Genomic DNA, 21,191 nt, shown 5'->3' on the forward strand with positions numbered 1-21,191 from the left:
ATGCCCCAATATAGGGGAATGCCAGGGCCAAAAGAATGGGAATGGGTGGGTAGGGAAGTGGGGGGCGCTATGGGGGACTTTTGGGATAGCATTGGAAACATAATTGAGGAAAATATGTAATAAAAATATTAAATAAATAAATAAATAAATAAATAAATAAAAGAAGAGAAAAAAAAAAGAATACTGAATGACATTTAAAAAAAAAAAAAAAAGAAAAAGGAAGACCAACATGTGGATACTTCATTCCTCCTTAGAATAGGGAACAAAATACCCATGGAAGGAGTTATAGAGACAAAGTTTGGAGCTAAGTCAAAAGGTTGGACCATCCAGAGACTATCCCACCCGGGGATCCATCCCATAATCAGCCACCATCCGCGGACACTATTGCATATGCCAGCAAGATTTTGCTGAAAGGACCCTGATATAGCTGTCTCGTGTGTGGCTATGCCAGTGCCTGCAAATACAGAAGTGGATGCTCACAGTCATCTATTGGATGGAACACAGAGCCCCCAATGGAGAAGCTAGAGAAAGCACCCAAGGAACTGAGGGGGTTTGCAACCCTGTAGGTGGAACAACAGTATGAACCAGTACAGCCAGAGCTCTTGTCTCTAGCTGCATATGTAGCAGAAGATGGCCTAGTTGGCCATCATTGGAAAGAGAGGCCCCTAGGTCTTGCAAACTTTATATGCCCAAGTACAGGGGAATGCCAGGGCCAAGAAGTGGGAGTGGGTGGGTAGGGGAGCAGGGTGGGGCAGGGTATAGGGAACTTTTGGGATAGCATTTGAAATGTATATAAAGAAAATATCTAATAAAAAACTCAAAAAATAAAGAAAATAAACACACACACAAATCTCAGTTAAAGTTTGCTGACCAATTGCAGTAAATCCTCATGAAGAAGAGAATAAACACATGCTAAGTAGAACTAAGAAAGAAACAATATCCTTGGGAGAAGGTTGGCACAGGCAAACGACCTCTAGAACAGAGATAGCAGTGGATTCCTTGGATATTTGCAGTTTGAAATGCTAAATGAAATCAAAAGAAAAATAACACATTATTGAGAGTAATATGTTTATGAATCAAGCATTTTCAGAACACAGCCAAAAAAAAAAAAAACATGTGTGCAAACCCCTAAGATATTTACTGGCTAGCCCTCTGTGAGAAAAATTAACTGATACTCTAAAGCTGGATCCTATGCAATTCAGATCATATTGTTGATATACAGGTGGTTATTTAAAAAGAGCTTTACATAAGTCTGTGAATATAGCTTGGCCTTGTTATGTACTGGCATATATAGTATTTCTGTGAAAGAAATACTGAGATTCATGTCTGATGACTTTTTTAAACTACATATAATAACAGTTATTGTATGGACATAGTGGATTTTTTCCAGGATGATGGTATATACAGTTACAGTTGTGTATTTATATACAATGACATTGGCAAAATTTAAGTGTTTTCTTTACTTGTATATCTTGTTTAAAAATGATTTATCCAGATTAGCATTAAAATCAACGTCAAGAATATATAAAATTGATTATTCAATATTGTGGGATGACTTCATCCACTTATTTACTTCATGCATCACTACATTCAGTGCACTGAAGCAATTGATTGTGTGAGTATAAAGGCCATTTTAAAAACCAGTTTACAAGACAAATATAAAGACTGTGTGTTTTACTCTCCTATCATATGTTTGTTTTGTTTGACTTTGTAACCTGTGTTTAATTTCCTGATGATATACAAGTCTACACTTGCTCTGCATCTTTGTAATAAAATCCTTTCGAGAAAGACCAAATAGTAATACTAGTTTCAAATTAAGCTGATACAAATAGTAACTCATTTTTATGTAAGAGAGATGTCCTGGGTAATTGAAATTATTTGATAGTTTCAGAGACTCCACATGATGGGGATTATTTTGAAGTGTAATTAATATTTTCCTGCCATTTTACAAGGTTATGTTGAATACACTACAGTTTTTCCTCATAATTTTGGTCCTATTCTCAGCACCAATTATTGTATTAGGCAGCAATTGTACCCTCGAGGGATCAGAACACAGAGAAGAATGTTTTTTTCCTCCCATTAAAGGGACACAGACTTGTATGGTTTTTAAGTTCTGACTTTATTATGCCATTTTCCATGGACTCTTATGCTGTTTATTTTTACAACGTATTGGTCTTCTTGTGATATGACCTGTACAGACAAATTCTCTTCCTTTTCATCTGTAATTTCCTAAGGGATAGAGCTGATGGTTCAATACTTTAGAGAACTTTTGTCAAAAAGCAGTTAGTTCTCTAGTGACAGAGGGACAAAAGACAGTAGTAGTGAGGAGGTAAATATGAGAAGGGTACAATGTATATATGTAGGAAATGTAATAAAAACCTGTCATCCTGGATGGTAACATACTGCTCAGTTATGTTTTCCATGACTTTTCCTTTCTAGTAATTACATTTCTTTTTGACAATCTCAGATATATGTGTATATACTACATTCTAGTTACTCTGACCAGCCCTCAATTCCCTTATTTTCCTTCCAAATATGTCAAAGCCCTTTCTTCCCTACAGGTCCTTTACCCACAAACATGCCTTTCTTTTTTTCTGACCGAATGATTTTAACCAAGCCCCCTCTATGTAGACACAGGTTTAAGAGCTATTCCTTGGATTCTTGAAGACAATGTCTATCTCTCCCCTAAAACCCATTAGCTGCCAATGCTTCAGCATGGAAGACAGGTTCCATAAACCCCTTCACAACCCACAATTGGCTTTTGACAACCCTATCTTGTGCAGGCCCAGTGCAAGCAACCATGGCTTCTGTGAGATCATGCATGCAATAGCTGTGCAGTGTCTTGAAGAGAGCATTTCATAGCCTTTCTCTCTCTCTTCTGTCTCTTACAATAGTTCATTCTCTTCTGCAGTTTCTTGTACCTTAGAGAGTGAGGCATAAATGTTTAAAGCTTGTTTAAAGCTGAGTATTCACCTGTCACTTATTCTCAGCATCTCGGTCAGCCATGAGACTCTGCATTTATCTCCATTCATGACAAATAGAAGCTTTTCTAATTAAGGAAAGATGAAAGTGACACTTTTCTGTGGGTATAAACATAGATATTTAGAATCAGTTTGGTGGTATATTAGTTTATTTAAACTATAATGGTTCCCTTCCTCTGGCCAATAACCTATCCAGTCCATGGTTTGTTTGGTTTTGTTCTTTTTTGGCAAAGTTTATAGTACCAAACGAAAGTATTCAAAAAGCAGGTTTCTTTCAATTTTTGAAGCCTTTAAGCAGTAAAATGTAAGCAGAATTAGTGTAACAGTCTTTAGCTTGGTTGATTGTAGTTTTATAGCGTAATCATCACAGAAGTCAAACTTCTTGTGAAACAGGTCCAATAGACTGAAAACTTGACTTTCACATAAAGCACAGCAGAGCCATATGGTTGTTCGCTTATATTTTAAAGATAAATTATGTTGTGCTCTTTTTTTTCTTCTGTGTAGGGTAAGATAAACCCCAATGAACACATTACTCAAAGCAGAGACTCTGATAAAGGCAATTTTATATTTACTTTCTTTGTAGTGATAGTGATGAAACCAGGAAACTTACTTGAGCTAACTGCCTTTGGTTTTGCTCCTTGCATATTCTATACACAGTCCTTGCATATTCTACATACAGTACTGTGTACAACCTTATATATTTGTTACTTTTCTATTGCTCTGATAAAATATCATAAAGGAAACTAACAGAAGCAAGGGTCAATTTGGACTTTATGGATCCAGAGGGATAAAATCTCTTCAACATCATTACAAGGAGGTGTGGCAGCAAGCAGGTATGAATGATGAGAGAAAGCTCTTATCTTCAACCTTAAAGAGTGAACTTGTAATAACACATAACCTTGAAACTTCAAAGCCGACCTCCAGAGACATACTTCCTAAAGCAAGGTCACACCTCCTAAACCTACCAAGGCAGCACCACCAACTGGGAACGACATTTTAAAGTGTCAAAGACCACAGGGGGCATTCTCATTCAAACTATTTCTGAGCATTACTTTAATGCTTTTTTCATGCCAAATTTGCCAAGATCTGCACAGGTATGCCGTGTTCCCAGCGAGTCTCATAAGTGCAAGTCTAGATTTCTCAAAACAGTGAATGAATTTTGTGAAAGGTACTTTCAAATAAAATTTAAATCCTTTCAATAATATAGTCTACTAACATATTTCAAATTACTTCTTCTACCTCAACAGGCTTGTAATAAAGTTTGGTGAACACCTCTGTTGAACTAAGTTAAAACTTTCACATTAAAAAAAAAAAAGACTTTTTACCAAGGAAGAAACTAGATATATTTATTAATTATAATCATGTTTGCACTTTTCAAAGAAACATGATTATGTATTTGGTTGAACCAAGTCTCCTTGACTTTCTAAGAGGCATCATTTGCCTAGCTAAGTGATGTTATACACTTGACTTTTACATATATAGCTCATTTGTTCTCATGAAATGTACAGTTCCAAATAGACATGAACCTTACTTTAAATTATAATAAGGTGGCATTCTTTCTAAAATTGTTGCAGCAGCCTTGGCTAGTAGGTACAAATACTGACACACAGAGAAGTTTAGCTAATATAATTTTAAATAGTTTTTTTATTTGTAAATAATAGTAGTATATCCTAATAAATAACAGATAACTCCCCTCACCCCATATCATTTAATGATGTCTATATTGTATGGTCTTCCTTACAGGAATCTCAGCATCTGACTCCAGGATTTACCTTACAAAGTAAGTGGGTTTGTTTTCCAATTCCTTCTTTATGCCAACCATCCATATTCCAACCATCCATATTCTCACTTCCCTTACTCTTCCCCTCTTTTCTGCTTAATGCTATTAAGACATAAGGGAATGATGGTAACGAAAGGTTACATTGGGATTGATTGTTCTTGTTCCTATTTTTCATCCATTATTATGACAGAAGGCTATGAAATCATCCAGGAGGGCTGCATGCTTAGAAAATAATTTCCTTGTGATACTTGTTTGAGAGTAAGAGCATGAATAGTAATTGTTTGTGTCCATTCTATTTAGAGTGGAGTGACCCAAGCAGCAGAGCTTCCACAAAGTCAGTACCACTCAAGTCGTGAGTATTTGTCCTCCCAAACTACAGTGCTGAGGTGCTGTTCCCTTGGTTTTTTTCTTTGTAACTGTGAAACTTTACTCCTATTTCAAGTTAGTGAGGCAGTAATCAAATTCTCATTCCCTTTGTACGTGCCAGTTACTATAACATATATACCATAAGCTGAGCAGTTTATCAGTAGAAGAAATGGGTGCCTAACAGTTCTAGATTCTAGGAAGTCAGAGGTAACGTCAGAGGTATCTGTTGAGATAGCCTCATATTATAGAAGTGGCAAGAGCATCTCTGAAACAGCACTTAGAAAGACACAAATCCCATTCATGAAGGTTCACCTTTGTGACAGAATTATCTCTTCTGCCTCCTAGTACTTGTTACCTCCTGGGGAAGGATGGCAAATATACATCTTCAGTAGACACAATCATTTATACCAAAGTATCTGTGGTCAGCAAGTAAGAGTAAAAATGAATGTGTAATAGGATATCTAAGATGTAGGCATTTCAGGTCAATACCTGAAAACAACTGTTACTTTAGTGAAAACAGTCCAAACATTGGTTTTTCACATTGTAATGGGGTATTGAGCTTCACATAACTTCAGTACAACTACCTGTCCAGCTACTAGCAAGGACAAAGAATGGACAAGAAAAGCAATGTGACTTGCAAGACTCCACTGTTTGTAGATGATCTGTCATCTCTGTGTTATAGCCAAATAAGAAAAGTCGAGAAGGCTGAGAAAAATATGGCAGAGTCCAAGGGTGATGTTTAGAAGTCAGAGCCTTGCAATTCATTCTGCATTGTCTTCATTTTTTATTAATGTCAACCAGAAGAGGAGTTTATAGAAAACCAATTTCCTCAGATTAACTATTGTAGAATTTTTTAAATATCCATTTGCCCAAGTGTATATCAATGGAGCGTTTCTGTCATAACTTCCTTCTTTCCTAATAACAGAAAATGGAAGTTGACTTTTCTGTGTAATAGTATGTACTTGAAATTTTTGAAAATGAAATAATTTATGACACAGAAGTGGTCTAATGACACACTTGAAGTGAATTGCTCACCTATTGGAAGATCATGAATAATTGCATAAAACAACTGGGACTGTCTCCAAGTCGACTGAGACATTGACATAGCCAGTGGTACTTCCACTCTATCTTCTTGTTGCAGTGTGGTAATTAATCCTCAAATCACTGACCTAAACACCAGTCCTTCATTGTTGTTGTTGTTATTGTTGTTTGTGTTTGATTTTTGCAACTGACCTGTACCTTGTGATTAAAAGCTAAAATTTAACAACCAAAAGTCCTTGGTTTCACAATTCAAAACAAAACAAAACAAAAATGGAATAAAACCATGTTTTTGATGTAATGGTCACATTAATGGGCATGCTGGAATCAAATTGTCTCTGATATTGTGCATTTCATATTTTTACATTAATCACATTAACTGCCCCTTTTGTTTTTATGAATGAGCCACAGATCTTATTTCCTTATTGCCACTCCTAAATTACCATCTTCCTACAAAAAATAATAAGATACATAAACACATTTTCAGGAAGTCAATACAAGTTTGCAAACAAGGAAGAATATAAAATTGTACTTTAATAGCAATATGATCTTACTCCTAAAGCTTGTATGCTATAATTCCATTGTGAAATATGCTGTTTACCGAATAGGCCAGAGATTTAAATATTCTGATAGTCTATACCTAACACAAAGAAATGTATCAAATGTGACTTAGAGTTGGAGGCTGCATTTCAGAAAATAGCATTTACTGCAGAGCATACAGTGAAGATGGTAAGACTAAAATTCTCAGTAGTAAATATCAGTAAGACTTGTGGGTACTAAGTCCATTTTATGATTGAGCCTCCTCCAAGTATTATCCATCAGACTGTATCTAGAAACTTTCCTTCTTATGGGAAGATATTGGTTTAGTACAAAGGATGGCAGAGCCATAATTAAATTATTTTTATTTTAGCTTTCAAATTCTTATCATTTCACTTATTGTTATTATTATCATTTTTTCTCATATTTTACCTTGGTATACTATTAAGAAAACTTCTAGGATTTTCCATTTGGCAGGGTAATCCTGAAGGTGATTAGGAACATTCTGAGTATAGACTAATTGCCAAAGTTTAGAAGTTGGTCAAAAGTAACTCTTAAGACAAGCAAGCTATGAGAAACATCTATTCAAGGTCAGCAAATGTCTAAGGAATGTGACCTACTGCTTAGTACTGCAGCAAGAGATTAGAGCCTTGGAAAACAGAATCCCTTAATTGCTGAGATAGTCTATTCATTTTCCTCAGCTTGATTTGCTTTCCCTGGTTGACAAGATGCAGATCTTCCATTCAAGTATGGATTGTTTATAAGAACGGCATATGTGGGCACTGATCCAGTGATCATTCACCTCTATGCATTTGAGTGCAGGCTTGTGACTACCTAGGTTCACTATTTGTTCTTGTCATTTGCTACTCTTGCCTTGAGTAAACCCAAACATTTAATTGGCCTTCTGGAGAAGTAGGTATACTTGCTATACTTTCTTGACATATAGTGCTTATACCTGCTCCAATTAAATCTATAAATTTTCATTAGACAAGAAAATCTGACTTTGAGAATTTAGAAGTCTCTGTTCCACTGTAGTCATGGCATTTTGTTTGTGCGGTGAGGGGAAGGGAGGGCACTGGATGTAGAAGATGTGAGTTTAAGTCACAATGAAATTTATCTTTATTTTAAAGTACAAAGAATCTCTTAAAGGAAATTAAGCAACTCAATGAGAAAATGTGTATACACATATATACCCCGCAAAAGCTTGTTAGATTTTAAATATAAGTATACACTTTAGTAATTAAATCTAACTACATAAACTAGTGTTTAACTTTAATCCTTAATAATTTTTAGAGAATTGAAGACCCAGCAGTCAGCCACCCCCACTGCCAGTGCTCAGAGAGTCTGAGTTATAATCATTAAAATACTCTGACTCATATCTTCTAAATATAACACTTCTAATCTCTTACAGAAATGTTTGTTGTTACCCAAAGAGGAAAACGCATGAGTGCTAGATGGTCAATTTTTTTCATGAATATGGGAGTTATATATTTAACATGAGTATCATGTAATATATATATATATATATATATATATACACATCAGTTACTAGATTCAGTCTCTCAGTGGACACCAGATATCATGTTACTTTACAGATTCTTAAGGAACCTATTAAGGGCCAATAGAGGAGAAAACAAAGCCTGGATTTTCTTTGCATGGCCTCATCAAATTAATCATCATACATCATCAAGTACTTTCCACTACTACATTCTTATTTGCCTTTCTTTGCCTCCTTATATTTGAATTTGGAGAAGCATTTAAAACAGCAACAACAACAACCACACCATCAACAACAGATTAAATATATTCAGTTTCCCTAAAAAGAATTCTAAATGGGTTCCATGAACCTATACTTGTCCATTCAGTTAGCCTTTGATCTCAGGTTTTCTGTGAGTACTGTTGAGAAGACAGCAACTCCAAATATCAAATTCCTTTGTTAAACTTGGTTATTCGCATTTGGACTCTGCCCAATTGGAAACCATCCAGAAACCCTCTTATCCAAGCAACTCTATGTTTTAAGACATTGTAATTGACAATGTCTGGAGAGTTTCCATACAGGCCCCAATATAAAGTCAGATATAATCACGGTGCTTTTTTCCTGCCATAAAACCAGTACCTTTGCTTATAGTGTTGACTATGTGTCTGAAAACCCCAACCATGAATCCAGAGACCTGATGATGGGCAATGTGAAATCAGATTTACTGTGTCTGTCTACAGTTTCCATATGTGTAGTTAATATGTGTATTGCATGAATAAACACATGCATGTAGTTCTAGGTAGTAGGAAAGGGAGCTATGCTATTACATAAATGACAGAAACCTTAAATAATGACCATTGTGTTTTGAGCTTATTTGTCAAAATGATCTTATCCTTTTCCCAAAGCTATAATACAGTTTCTGTCCCTAAAAATTATTCAGCCCACTTGGAAGATAAATTAACCATGCACCTTTATCTCAAAGGAACATTTGGGCTCCAGAGAACTATTCAGGTAGCACTGTTTTTCAGATAAAACAATGTGAAAGTAGGCTAAGAGCCTGTGTATTTAATTCTTCCTCACTTTCTACAAGTATGGATTGTTCTTTTACATTGTGATCTGATGAGTTCAGGAATTTGATACAACAAATTTGATCTTTTGTCCAGGCTTGTTGGCACATGCCTATAATCTCAGAATGTAGGATGTAAGAGTGAGAGGATCAAGGTTGGATGCCAGCCTGGGCAAAATGAAACTCTGTCAAAAATAGTTAAAGAAAGAAAGGAAAGGGAGAGGTAGGAGTATATAGGAGAGAGCATGCATGCATATTGGTTTTTATATCATGATACAAACCTTTAAGGAAACTGGCAGAGCTGGCTGGTAGGAATGGGCCCCACAAGAAATTATACCCTTTTGCTTTGTAAGATACAAAACTGAAAAATTGCTTTATTTAACTCAACTATCATCATCTCTAAACTTTCTCTAAATGTTATGAAGATTTCATTACCATAGAGAATAGCAAGTTTATGAGAATGTGTCTTTCAGAATGTTTTAACCGATAGAAACAAAACATTATTTTTTAGATGAATTTTCACCAATTGAACAACAAAAACACCCTCACATTCATTATAGCTATGACCATCCTCCTGCTAAAACTTTCATCATCAAAAATGCTTCCTTTGAGGATTTGATTTGAGATTTATGAACTGCTCTGCCTTATTGCACAGCAATAACCCACAGTCTCTAGCAATTCCAGATATTCCTTCTTAAGTAGGTATTTTGTCTGCTACTTGGATGAAATTTGGTAGCAACATAGCTGTGTTATAGCAGAAAAAATATTATTTTCTAATCTGATTAATGCTTAATCAAACCACACGACTTGGTCCTTGACATATAGCAATGCTAATAATCACTTTGAGTTAATCCAACACTTTATTTCTGTGAAAAATCTGGTAACCTCAGTGAGTTTCAGTAGTTGTAGACATTCAGATTTTTGAGCTAAAACAAACAAACAAAAAAACAAAGCAAAACATTATTTTAAATGCTAACACTTGCTTTTAACCTGTCTTGTATGCCTGTGTCTCACATCTTGCCAACCTCTCCAAAGGACTTAATATATTTTTGGAAGTTCTCCACTGCATCAGGAACAGCCACCTGGGAGGAGAAAACAAAATTTGGCAGTCTGTTCAAGCTGTGAATTAAAGGTAATTCACAGTTTGAAATGAAGCAGCATGAGTTCCTTAAGAAGAGCAATCAGACATTAAGAGGATTTTTTATTGAAGGTTGTATATTGGCTAATGTTTCAACAAGCAAAATTGGCATTTGGAATGTTCACATCAAGACATGCTAAAGCTGTTGTGGCTTGATAGGTGCCAAGACTGAGACCTGGGGATCCTTTAAAAGGAGCTAGAGGTTTCTACTTTCACCATCAGACATTAATGTACTTGAAAGATCACGTTTTATTTCTGTGGTGGTGTTCACAGGTCCAACATTATCATAGCCTTTGAATATTTTACATGGATTTTTGAGATGTCTATATAGTTAGAAATACACTTTTTTATTTCTCTCTCTGAGAAAAATTGAGTACCTCTTCTACTTCAGTTACATTCATTCATTCATTCATCTCTTAGGGCTTCCATTTCTTTCAACAAATATGTTTTCAACACATAACACATACTATGTGTATCTCTGGGTCACATATTTTAACTCAGGCTAAATGCCACCCATCTTTCTCTCAATAAGCTCATAGTCTCCGAAAAATTATACACTAGTAACTCAACCAGTTAATACTTATGGAGTATCTAATATGTGCCAGGTCTTTCCATTCAGTCTTTCTATGTACAACAAGCCCATGGTGTTGACCATAATTACCAAAGCAGAAACCAAAGTTCAGAGTCACTGAGTAAGTTTACCCAAAGCTACTCTTGCAAAGGGCAATGATGGACCTGACTCCACGCATGTGCTCCTTTTACATTAAAGCCTAGCTTTGGGCACTTTGGAAGTAGCCATTTGAAGTCAGGATGTTCCTTGTCCAAGAATTAGGCATAATCTCAATTTAGACCTTTATGGTAGCTAACAATTTAATTGAAATCAGGGATCTTCATTTTACTGTTGAGCTCAGTCTTCCACCTACTGTTTCTACTATGCATGCTAATGGGAAACTCTGGAGGCAGATGCTTCTTCATCTCAGACATTGTAGACAGATTGTATCACAAAGACTGTAAAATGTCCCCTACAGTGAGACTGAAGGATCCATGCCTGCAAGGGACTTATATCACCATGAAAAATCCACACAAGATGGATTGTTATGGCATGTGATGCAAACAACATTTCTCTCTGGAAATCTCCATTTTTCATATTAAAGCAAAACAAATATGGAACTAGTGCTTGGGCCTGCTTTATGAGATGTTTAATCATTGCCTTTCATTCCTCGCAACCTGTTTGATAATTGGAAAATTGCTTTACATTCTCATCGTAGACTTTAAAAAAAGATTTCCCATCTGTTATCAACCATAGTGACATATTTTAGAGTTTCCACCAATGTTTTGAATTGTAACTAGGATTGAAGTAAATAATACTGTTAGTATACACAAAATTATTAAGAGTCAATATTTAAAATAATTTTAGTTGCATAATTAAATGGAGTATAGTGATAACACATACATGCTGGCTGCACACATGCACATACATTCTGTGTTCCAGAATGAGGGCCTGTGAATGCTGTCTGATGTAGTAAGATGATTGTGGATACATTCATCTCTCTTTTTCACTTACTAGATTGTAAAATACAGTATCAGAGATGTTTTTAATGTGATCTGTGACTGATAATTTTAAAGCACTTCCATCCATTCTATTAGCCTTCTGCAAGTAATTAGAGCAGTGGCAGGGCAGTGGTGGAGCACACTTGATCCCAGCACTTGGGAGGCATAGGCAGGCAGATTTCTGAGTTCGAGGCCAGCCTGGTCTAGAAAGTGAGTTCCAGGACAGCCAGGGCTACACAGAGAAACCCTGTCTTCAAAAACCAAAGGAAGAAAATGTAATTAGAGCAGTTTTATTAAAGACCATGTAGGAAGAGACCAGACATGGGAATGCAAGATACCTGCTCAAATTCTCCTAAGGAGTAGCCAGGAGTAGATGTGAAGACAATATTTGGCCATTAGAATAGTCTGCCTTGTTCCCAGATTTCTCAGATGACTACAAGTCCAGAACTCAACAATCAGAATTCTAATGTCTTCCAATCCCAGGTGAAAAAAAATATGGTAGCAGAATAGAAATTAAAGAAGAGGAGGGGGAAGAGAAGGAGGAAACGGAGGAGGAGGAAGGAGAGGAGGAAAAATCCAACTGAGGCTAGACAGATGACAGGAACTATCTATTTTTCCTACTTCTAGAATATCTGTTCTGCTTTCCCATCCTATCAAGCATCACAGGGCACTATTGGGAATGCCATGCTTAAAGGCCTTGCTTTTGACACCTTTTTTTAAAGGTGCCAAAGCCTTCAAGTTTTACTGACAAATGGGGAGCAGCTTGGGTAGAGTACCACATATGCATGCACAATTATAGCTGGAAGTCAGTCAGAAAATCAGAAAAAAATGCTGGTCTGTGTGATTAATCCATTTCTATTTACAGTGAGTTCAAAAAGAGAAAATTCTCAAAGCTACCTGATTTACATCCACAAAGAGGCTGCCAAGAGAATAAAATAGGATTGTATTTGCTACCCATGGGATATCTATATCTGTAACTTGGCAGGCCAATACTTTATTGCACTGCCATATCCTTTTTTTTGTTTTATTTTTATTAGATATTTTCTTTATTTACATTTCCAATGTTATCCCCTTTCCTGGTTTTCCCTCTGAAAACTGCCTATCTCCTCCCCGTCCCCCTGCTCACCAATCCACCTACTCTTGCTTCCTGGCCCTGTCATGTCTTTGATGAAGGAACCAGACATAAAAGAGTGGTGTTGAAAGGAATGATGAGTATAGGGGTGGAATGTAACGACTTATGGACAATAACTCCACTAGCCTCCTTACTTAATCTTTTAACTTACTTGATTCTGCAAAATGTTGCCTACATTCAAAAACAATAATCCAGAAATTTCCAGAAAGTAAATTTCATTGGTTATATAGTTTAAAAATAAAGAAAATAAACTATATATCAGTAATGTGCTTAAATAATTACATCTAACTCTCTGGTTACCTACTAACTTACATGCACTGTGACAAATAGTTTACAAATGTAGAATAATTCTTCTTAACCACAACGTAACAAGATGTTGATATAATCAAATCAGTATCAGTCCAATGATTGTCTTTCCAGGTCTCTGAGATGTCCAAACATGCATGTTTACATAATTAGTGCTGCTGGTAATGTGGAAGTCAAACCTACCTAGTACAGAGGTACTAAGCCATCTTACAGGTTCACAGGTTCATGTTTAATCACACTGTATGCTCATAATATTCTGAGAGGTAGGTATGATTTAACAAATTTTATGGAGAAGGAAATTTCATCTCAAAGAAATTAAATGACTTTCTGAAAAATCACAGAAATTCATCTCACAGAAATCACAGAATTACTTTTTAAGGGAACTGAAATTTTACTCTAAGACTCTTGAATTTAGAACTCAAACATCTTGTGGTGTATTAGCTCACCCATATAAGGTTACAATTTAATTAACTGTTATTATTTAGTGTTATACAGTGTTTGTAATGTTGCATTTGAACATTTCTAAATTCTTCATGTCTAGAGGTATGGCCTCTACTTCTGGGAGTCACTCAAATTTGACCTCTCTTAAGTCCTCTCTGTTCACACCCAGTTGAATTCACTCTGTGCTTTTCTTAGCATTTGTCTCTTCTTTAAAAATGAAAAAAAAAAACAAGCAAATATGATACATTATTTAGACTCTTTGGAGGCTTCATTGCTTTCAGATAAGTCCATGTACAGGCTTTGAAGTCAACTAGAATCAGATAGGTTGGGTGAAGGTTCCAAGTTCACAGATAGTAGTAATGCTAGTGGCTCAGTCCTATGCTCTTTTTGCTGTTCAACATCATGTTTTACAAGTGTTGTGTCAAAGTGCTTGCAATCAGGGGATCAGCTGGTAATGCTGTCAAAGGACAAGAGATTTAAATCTATAATGGCATGTGCTACCCCCGCACCCATCCGGTTATATATTTCCAGCATGTTTCTAAATATTTAAACATTTTTCACAAAGAGTACACATTCCCATTCTATTAGTCACATTGAATGATTATTTAATATAATGAAGCTTCAAGCACTTGCAGAATAATCTGAGTTAAAAAATGCATAACCATGTGATTTTTACAAGTTTATATAAGTTCATGGTTATATGAATGGTAGTTAGAGTTGGGCCTACATTTATCTTCATTGTTTTGCATGGTGTTTTTTATTTCTGAGATTGAAGAGGACCTAAAAAGTGACCTGACTTGCCCTTTACTAGTAGATTAAAATTCCAGCTTGTAGCTATGGTAACTGTACCTTGAAAATTAGACCCTGACAGAGTCACTAAGAAATTTAGAAGTGCACAGTTGCTGTGAACTTTGAAAATAAATAGATGGCATACAACAAGGACAGCCTCTTAATGAAAATAATCCATGTGTCAAATGATTAAAATGTTAAGTTTATGTGTATTAGGGAGAGACAACAAAGGTTATATATGTGTGGATTTTTTTTAAGTGTTTAAAAAAGGGATTGACTTCAGTTTGAAGCAAGTTCTTTTCTCCATGAAATTTAAATCAACTTCAGCTCAATTTATGCTATTCAGAAAGAACCATGTTGTTCAGTATTCATGGTGGCAGGAAGCCAAAATGCAGAGTAAAGATGTAAACATAGAAAAGGTACTGCTGGAGGTGTATCCCAGGAAAAGTTCACTATCCCAAGGACTTAAATGGCAGGTACAGTTAAAGCACAGACTGCTGTGTCTAGGCATTTGGGTACGTGTACAATGTGGAGAAGCAGCTTGACAGATTTTCTGCTCAAGAGATGTAGTCACTGATGCCCCTGTAGTATAAAGTCCTATGACTGGTCTCCAAGTCTGAGAAATAAAAAAAGAAATATGATACATTTTACTTCTCAAGAAGATGAAGAACTGAGAAATGGTAATTTTACGATTTTCATTATACCTTTCTGCCCAAAGGAAACATGGAATTGAAGCCTCTGCATTGAGTTGCAAATGCATCCCTAGTTCCAGGGCTCCAAGGCAACATGTTTTTGTTTCTTTAGAGCAGTGGTTCTTAACCTTCATAATGCTGTGACCCATTAATACAGTTCCTCATGTTGAAAGGACACCCAAACATACCATTATTTTCAAAGCTACATCATAACTACAATTTTCTGTTATGAAAAACAATGTAAATACCTGTATTTTATGATGATTTTAGGCAACCCCTGTGAAAGGGTCATTAGACTTCCAGGGGTCTTCCAGGTTGAGAATCTCTGCTTTAGACCCTCTCTTTTCTCAGTGACATTTTACTATTATTTCCTGGTTGTATTAAAATAAAAGATAAGACAAATTAAGTGCTAGGTTTGATATCGCATGTTTCATATCCACTATCAAATTAACTGGTTACAATTCAATGGTATGCATTCATTGCTGTCACCCACACTTCACTGTCGAATAACTAATGTTCATGTATTAAATCTCAAATTATTATAGTTCGTAACAATGATTCCATGACTTTTCCTGTGTTTGACTGGTTCTAAAATAGCTCTTGTAACCTGTCCTTCCTGGCTGCTCATACAGTTTTTAAACACAGAGTCCACTTGAACTCAATTGTCCTGGATGGTGGCAGTACCTCTTCTAGATAACACAGGCAGATAAGCAAAAAGCGAGGAGAACAATAACTTGACCAAACATTTTGTGTTCTAATCCCACTGCTGTAATCATTTTTGAGCCATAATTTATTGCTTGGTTCATATACTTGTGAATGACTACATTTGAAATATCATAATAAGAGTTGCCAAATTTCTAATGAGGTAAACAATCATCTTTAAATGCATAAGGGAAATCATCTGAATACAAAGTCCAAATAAAGCTTCCTTCTGTGAAATAATCAGTCTGTCCCCTTGCCTTGTCATATTGTTCCTGATTCCACACATCTGTCCCTGTTTCTGATTCTGCCTTTAATTATTATCAGGCTTGACTAGGAGCCCCTGAGAAATAAGCTCCCTTTTTGCTGGGAGGAAAGATAAAGTCATATTTAAATAGGCTTTAAAAATAAGAATGGAATCTCCAAAGACATACACTGTAGAACACACTGTATATCAAAATATATAAGTGCATAATTGAAACTGACATAGTAAACACATTGCTGACTGAACTATGAAAAATAATCCACTAAGGTGCTATTTCCCTATTCCTAAGTACTCAGTAAAGAGTCTATTGCCATAAAGTGGATGTACACTGTTTAAAAATATTTGTGTGTATTTTAGCATGTTTTCTTTAGGCCCAATAGGATATGCTTTTCTTCTCTAGTTAGAAAAAGTACACAGTAAGAAATTTAGCTAAGTGGCATATTAAGTAAAGGTCTAAAGTAGTTTTAGAAGATAATGATTTTGAGCAAAGCAATGTCTTTAGCAATTTGATTCTGAACATGACATAAATTAACTTCGTAGAGTAGAATCAAAAGAGGTTCAATTAAATCTTTCTAGCCTACCATATAACTTGACATTTCACACCCAGAGCAGTCACTACTGACAGCTTTATTACGAGCCTGAAGTCACAAGCAGAATAAGCATACTAGTGTAAATAAACAAATTAGAGTGTTCTTTTCTGTAAAAGTCCTAAAAGCCCCATTAAACTATGATTGAGTAATAGCTGTTCTTAAGCATGCACCTTTCTATTGCTTTCACTAAAAATTATAGGTCTGAACTAAAGTAGTGTGGTTTTTTAAATCATATCTAAATTAATGTTTATTGTTTCTTAATTCAATGTAGAAAAATTGATGAGGTCTGCTCTACAAGAGAGAGATAGATGATAGATGCGATACCTTATTATGCACATTGTAAACATTTAAGAACACTTTTGCTCTAAAGTCATTATGTAGTTTCTCAAGTTTTAGCATATAGCATAAGACGCTGTTTAATTCCACAGTGGCAGCGCTCCATTGATGCAAAGATTTGGAAGCATAGCTTCCTATAAGTAGAATTGCACTGGTTTTTTAATAGAAAGCAAACAATAAAGCAGATGAACTGTTGCAAATGTCTGTTTGAAAACCAATCTGAGAAAGTACACATGCATGTGCCTACCCTCTTATGCTGTAGACTGACTGCATGATGTTTGTTATTGAATCATTATGATGCATAATTTTATGAGAGAGAAAAAGAAAAGCTGTATATACATGGTTTTTTTTTCCATTTGACACAAAGCTGTCACAAAGATTCTAGCATACATTTTCAAATATATAAATAAGTACTTTTTCACCCTTAAAAAGAATACTTCACTTTGAAAATAGTTTGCCACAGGTTTCCTGTAAATTCTAAGCCCATCTTCTCATGTGTTTACAAACTGCCTTAGTTTTCAAAACATCAATTTACTTGTAGTTTCCAGAAACAAATCTATTGTACAAATTAATGCTTGCTTGCATAAGATAAAAAACAAACACTATTTTATATAAAATAGTCCATGGTTTATAGTTTCTTCATCATTAATATTAATTATTTATATTCAACCAGTTTTTGTTAACACAAGTGGAGCTGGAGATGCCACAGGCTGCCTCAGAGGTAGTTCCATAGTGCTCATTCATAATTAGCAAAATGCCCTATTTCAGCAGCAGTCAATCAACCACGGCCTTGTTCTTGTTCTCATGGGAACCTAATCCTTCAGTCCCTTCTTAAGTCTGCCTTCTTCTCGGACACATAGCATAAGCTGGAAAATCGAACAATAAATTACTGAGAAAATTAGGCTAGTTTTCAGGAGTACCTTTTGAGATGGGATGCAATTTTGAGTGTGCAGGATATGGCAGCCACTGTAAAATACACAGATCTGTGACAAGAAGGGTGGTGTGTCATCTCAAAAACAAAACAAAACAAAAACAAACAAACAAAAACAAAAAACAAAACACACAAACCCTCTCTAATGAATTCTTGGAGCCAAGGCACAAAGCTTACGTGGAGTTGTTTTCAAGCAAACCACCACTAGAAGCTCAGCAGGGCTAAGTTATACAGCATCACTTGATGTCTGTCTGCTCAGCTCAGGAATTCTAAGTGCAGTGCCTCTTGAAGACAGAGTACATGACTTGTTCTTTCAGAATAATATCTTACATTGAGTGATGGCTAGTATCATTTTTAAAACGAATGTGTCCTATCTTTGTTGGAGAAAGGGTCAAATCAGGCAGGACTCCTCTTGTGCTATTGAGATTGGATGCTTTTATTCTCTATTTTTCTATGATTTCTTGGAGAAACTCATACCTGTACCCCTAAAATAAATCCAAGCATTTAAGGCTCTCACCCCTAGAACTAGGCTTAACATATTTTTCCCTTTCCGTGTGCAATACAGATTTAAAATTTTATCAAAAATGATTCTGAATTGCTTATACCAAGGTTGATCCTGGGATTTTTTTATTCATAAAGAACTTTCAGATTCATAAATGGAGTTGTCTCAGTTAATTTTCCCCTTCAAAACTTTACCTTCTTAAAATTTATCTGTGACTCAAATAAAAAGGATTTATGTTTGTGTTTTCAGATGCTAGTAAAGGTGAGAAGACTGACCCCTGGGCATGAACCAATGGGGAAGTTTTATCTAGTAGTCTTAGACTCACCCCTTATTAACACCAAATGTCTTTCTTTAGAAGCTCTGGATGTGTTGTCTCATTTATGCCATACAAATGATGTGAATATTTGAGGCAAGTAAAATCAGAGGGAAAGAAATAACCTCATTTCACAGTCAGTTATGTCAATGTACATGACAAATTTATTTTAGAGATAAAATGCCCACATTAATACTTGCTAAATGTCTAGCCAGGAAATGGTTACTTTGAAATACTATTTGTTTTTTGTTGTTTTTTTTTTTCTTCCTCCCTCCAAAAGAAGAATTTTGATACAATACATTTGGAGAGCAGTGAGTTAAACAAAACAAAACAAAACAAAACAAAACCAAAACCAAAACCAAAAATAAAAACAAAAATAAATAAATAAAACAAACCCTAACAAGTCTTTTCATTGTAGGAATTCTTTGACCCTTTAATATGCTAATGTTCACTGAGTTTCTACCAGAGGATGGGTGTAGAATGTGAAATACTTCCCAAACTGATTTGCCCATAGAATTTTTTTTCCCCAGAATACCTACCAAAATCCTGTGGAATAGTTAGGTCCATACTAATGTTGCTGACTGCATCTTTGTGAATTCTCTCTTCTTGTGTAGCTTCGGTATCCACCTAGAGTGTATCACTCATTGATCCCTATCTTGCCACCTTCATTCACCTTTCCCCTAGCTCTCAGAGAGTCTGTTTTATTATTTTTTTATTTTTTTAATATTTTTATTACATATTTTCCTCAATTACATTTCCAATGCTATCCCAAAAGTCCCCCATAGCACCCCCCACTTCCCTACCCACCCATTCCCATTCTTTTGGCCCTGGCATTCCCCTATATTGGGGCATATAAAGTTTGCAAGTCCAATGGGCCTCTCTTTCCATTGATGGCCGACTAGAGAGTCTGTTTTAAATCAAATGTTCTATTCAGGCAGATAAGTGAAATCACAGTCAATTTGCATTCAAAACTCAAGGAGTTTCATTTTTGTACTGATAATATGGAGGGTTTTCTGAAATCCTACCAAGTTTCCCCCAGAAGATTTCTTTTATAAAAAGCCTTTTTTCTGTTTCTGTTTCTTTCTTTCTCCCTCCCTGCCAGACCACCTGCAACTGTACATTGTCTCTCTGGTTGTTGGCTCCTGAGCATCTTCCCTCGCTAGGGAGAAAATCAAGCAGAATAGAGAAAGAATGCAGCCTTCTCACTCCACATTCTCAGGAGATAATTTGCTGCCATTTTTTTTTTCTAAAACCAAGGACTAGATGTGCTTAGAACTAGATGTGCTTAGCAGGTTTTTTATACGAGATACCACCAAGAAAGATAATAGTAGTATTATCCTGGTGACTTTTGAGAGCATTTTGAATGCTGGTACTATTGAAATTGTGGTAATGAAGTCAACTCTCAAATCTTAACACATGGTCACCCACTTTAAATTATGTCTTCTCCACTTGGCATGCTGCAGCCTCCCAGGCCAGCTCAGAACTGCCTTCTCCTACCCTGTGCAGGAACAGTAATGGGCTATTTGAATGCCTACTCCCCTAACATGAAACTAAGAAAAACACAAGTTAGAAGAGAATTTGAAATGTAGTGAGACATTGCTGCATTGCACAGAATCAGAGCCTCCCAGTTTCCCATCTCTCTGTGCTTTTTCGGTGTGTGCCTGTCAGTTTAAGGAATGCAGAGCTCAGTCCAAAGGTTGGCTGAGAGCATCGACCTTTATATTTATCAGACACTAAGCACAGGGTCCCCAATGGAGGAGCTAGAGAAAGGACCTAAGGAACTGAAGGGGTTTGTAGGTCCATAGGAGGAACAACAATATGAACCAACCAGTATCCCCAGAGCTCCCAGGGACTAAACCATCAACCAAAGAGTACACATGGAGGGACCCATGGCTCCGGTTGCATATGTAGCAGGGCGTTGTGGAACATCAATGGGAGGAGGAGAGGCCCTTGGTCCTGTGAAAGCTCTATGCCCCAGTGTAGGGGAACACCAGGGCCAGGAAGCAGGAGTGGGTAGGTTGGTGAGCAGGGGGAGGGGTTTCTGGAGGGGAAGCCAGGAAAGGTGATAACATTTGAAATGTAAATAAAGAAAATATCTAATAAGAAAAGATGTTTTTAAAAAGAGGAAAGCAGAACTCATGTAGCTCTCTCTGAGCACCCAGCTCTTCACTTTAACCAGGCCAAGAATGTGTCCTTCATTGCAGCACTGTCTTGACAGTCTCCTATTTGAGGAACATTTATGTAGTAGCCAATCTAACATA

The 21,191-nt window shown here is 36.1% G+C and overlaps 1 protein-coding gene across 3 annotated transcripts in view; it reads left to right on the forward strand.

Annotated features, from left to right (window-relative positions):
* Positions 1-21,191, forward strand: part of Aff2 (AF4/FMR2 family member 2) — a 479,843-nt gene that overhangs the window by 330,268 nt on the left and 128,384 nt on the right. For 2 of the 3 annotated variants that reach the window (XM_021152988.2, XM_021152989.2), the window contains exons 5-6: positions 4,725-4,761; positions 5,062-5,095. In XM_021152988.2, coding sequence (XP_021008647.1) covers positions 4,725-4,761; positions 5,062-5,095 — 71 coding nt within the window. Of the gene's footprint in view, positions 1-4,724; positions 4,762-5,061; positions 5,114-21,191 lie in introns of all 3 variants that reach the window. The other variant, XM_029473591.1, reaches the window with a different exon arrangement.

The sequence above is a fragment of the Mus caroli genome, chromosome X (genome assembly GCF_900094665.2).
Source record: "Mus caroli chromosome X, CAROLI_EIJ_v1.1, whole genome shotgun sequence".
In the NCBI taxonomy this organism is placed as follows: Eukaryota; Metazoa; Chordata; class Mammalia; order Rodentia; family Muridae; genus Mus; species Mus caroli.